Below are 2,500 nucleotides of genomic sequence, written 5' to 3'. Positions count from 1 at the left end.
ATATCTCCCACCTCTTTGCGCAAGCGAATACACACACACACACACACACACACACACACACACACACACACACACACACACACACACACACACACACACACACACACACACACACACACACACACCTCCATTCAATTCAACTGCTTACACCAAGTGCACCTTCTCAAAGCTTCAAACCTGAGTGCATCTTTAATACTTAATATTGCTTGTGAAGACCTACATAAGTCCAGGTAAAAGGTATTTACCCTAAACACACACACACCTACATGCATGCACACACACTCACACACACACACCCACACAAGTACGCACACGCACACCTACACGGACACACACGCACACCTACATGCATTCACGCACACGCACACACCCACCTCAAAGTCCATAACCAAAGCCTGGCTGCCATGCATGATGGATGTTCCTAGAAAAACAGGGGATAAATGTTTAATAGGCTCTGTGTGTCTGCGTGTGTGTGTGTGTGTGTGTGTGTGTGTGTGTGTGAGTGTGAGTGTACGTACGTACGTACGTACGTGTGTGTGTCTGTGTGTGTGTGTGTGTGTGTGTGTGTGTGTGTGTGTGTGTCTGTGTGTACATGTCCTCTGTCCAAGACATGACATTTAGGATTAATGCTAAGCAGAAGACGGTGTGTGTATCCAGCCCCCATATCCAGCATTTTAGAGACACATTAATGAACATTAAAACTTAACGGCTCTGTTGAATGCTACATACCCCCCTCATTTTCTGACCTGATGCTGTATACAGTAATGCATCCCTAGCACACATACACACACACACACACACACACACACACACACACACACACCAATACTCTTATTCTCACAAGCCTCTCACAAGCCTCCATTTAATCCCTCTGTACATCTGGCCATGCAAACATACACTCACACACACACACACACACACACCATATGCACAATAAGCCATTTAAGCCTTTGTTAAATGCTGCACATGACCCTCCAGTATGGCCTGCTCCAAAGCTACAGAGCTACAGGTTCACCCTAGTTACCCCCTCCAGTATGGCCCTGCTCCAGAGCTACAGAGCTACAGGTTCACCCTTGTTACCCCCTCCAGTATGGCCCTGCTACAGAGCTACAGGTTCACCCTTGTTACCTGGTTACCCCCTCCAGTATGGCCTGCTCCAAAGCTACAGAGCTACAGGTTCACCCTTGTTACCCCTCCAGTATGGCCCTGCTCCAGAGCTACAGGTTCACCCTTGTTACCCCCTCCAGTGTGGCCTGCTACAGAGCTACAGGTTCACCCATTTACATTTACATTTAGTCATTTAGCAGACGCTTTTATCCAAAGCGACTTACATATGTGCGACTTACAATGTATACACATTTTACATTTTACATTTACACTGATGGCACACTGCACATCAGGAGCAATTGGGGGTTCAGTGTCTTGCTCAAGGACGCTTCGACAGGGAATCGAACTAGCAACCTTCTGATTACTAAACGACTCCTCTACCACTGTACCACTGTCGCCTTGTTACCCCTCCAGTATGGCCCTGCTCCAGAGCTCCAGGTTCACCCTTGTTACCCCTCCAGTATGGCCCTGCTCCAGAGCTCCAAAGCTACAGGTTCACCCCTGTTACCCCTCTGAAGCAGGGGGAGTCCCCAGGCCCGACGCCATGTTTAGATCACACACTGAAACACTCTACACTGCCATTTCCTGTTTATGGGGGGGTGTTTTGTGTGTGGTCAGTGTGTGTGTGTGTGTGTTTACAGGTGGGTGGGAGTGTGTTTAGGAGAGTTTGTATCTCGTGTGACACGAGTAGAGGAGCATGATCACCCACCAAGTAATACACACCCCACACACACACACACACACTCCCAAATACGAATATACCATGACACATTTACACTTACACATACACACATGTGTTGTACTCACACACATACATACTTACTCATACTCATACACACACTTGCTCTCTCTCTTGCTCATTCATTTTGTCATGCTCTCTTTCCTCCTCTGTTTCTCTCATGTGTGGTGCTCCCCCTAGTGGTGTGATGTTGTAAGTCTTCCTTGGGCCTAGCTCTCTCTCTCAACGAGAAGCAAATGCTTTTTCTCCATCCATCCCTCCCTCCCTCTCTCTCCCTCAACCACACACACACACACACACACTCAGACTTTACAGGTGTGTGTGTGTGTGTGTGTTGATGTGTTCTCGTTGTGTCTCCTGTAGACGTCCAGAGACCTAGTTTGCTTTCTGCAGCTGGAACATGTGAACATCTACTACGGCATGGACTACCGCAGCAAATACAAGTCCCCCACGGATTACTGCCTGGTGCTTAAGGTGAGAGATCACACACACACACACACACACACACACACACACACACACACACACCCCAAAGCAAATACAAGGCCCCCCAAAATGACTGTACTGTGCTAAAGGTGAGATATTTCTCTCTCTCTCACACACACACAAATTCACATGCACACGCACACGCACACATCCACACATCCACCCTCG

General features: G+C 48.1%; 1 protein-coding gene across 3 annotated transcripts in view; it reads left to right on the top strand.

Annotated features, from left to right (window-relative positions):
* The window catches only part of raph1a (Ras association (RalGDS/AF-6) and pleckstrin homology domains 1a), a 120,378-nt gene that overhangs the window by 106,968 nt on the left and 10,910 nt on the right, over positions 1 to 2,500 (top strand). For all 3 annotated transcript variants that reach the window (XM_031581655.2, XM_031581659.2, XM_031581650.2), the window contains one exon: positions 2,210 to 2,320. In XM_031581655.2, coding sequence (XP_031437515.1) covers positions 2,210 to 2,320 — 111 coding nt within the window. The remainder of the gene's footprint in view (positions 1 to 2,209; positions 2,321 to 2,500) is intronic.

The sequence above is a fragment of the Clupea harengus genome, chromosome 2, assembly GCF_900700415.2.
Source record: "Clupea harengus chromosome 2, Ch_v2.0.2, whole genome shotgun sequence".
Taxonomy (NCBI): Eukaryota; Metazoa; Chordata; class Actinopteri; order Clupeiformes; family Clupeidae; genus Clupea; species Clupea harengus.
This window is presented reverse-complemented; position numbering and strand designations above follow the sequence as displayed.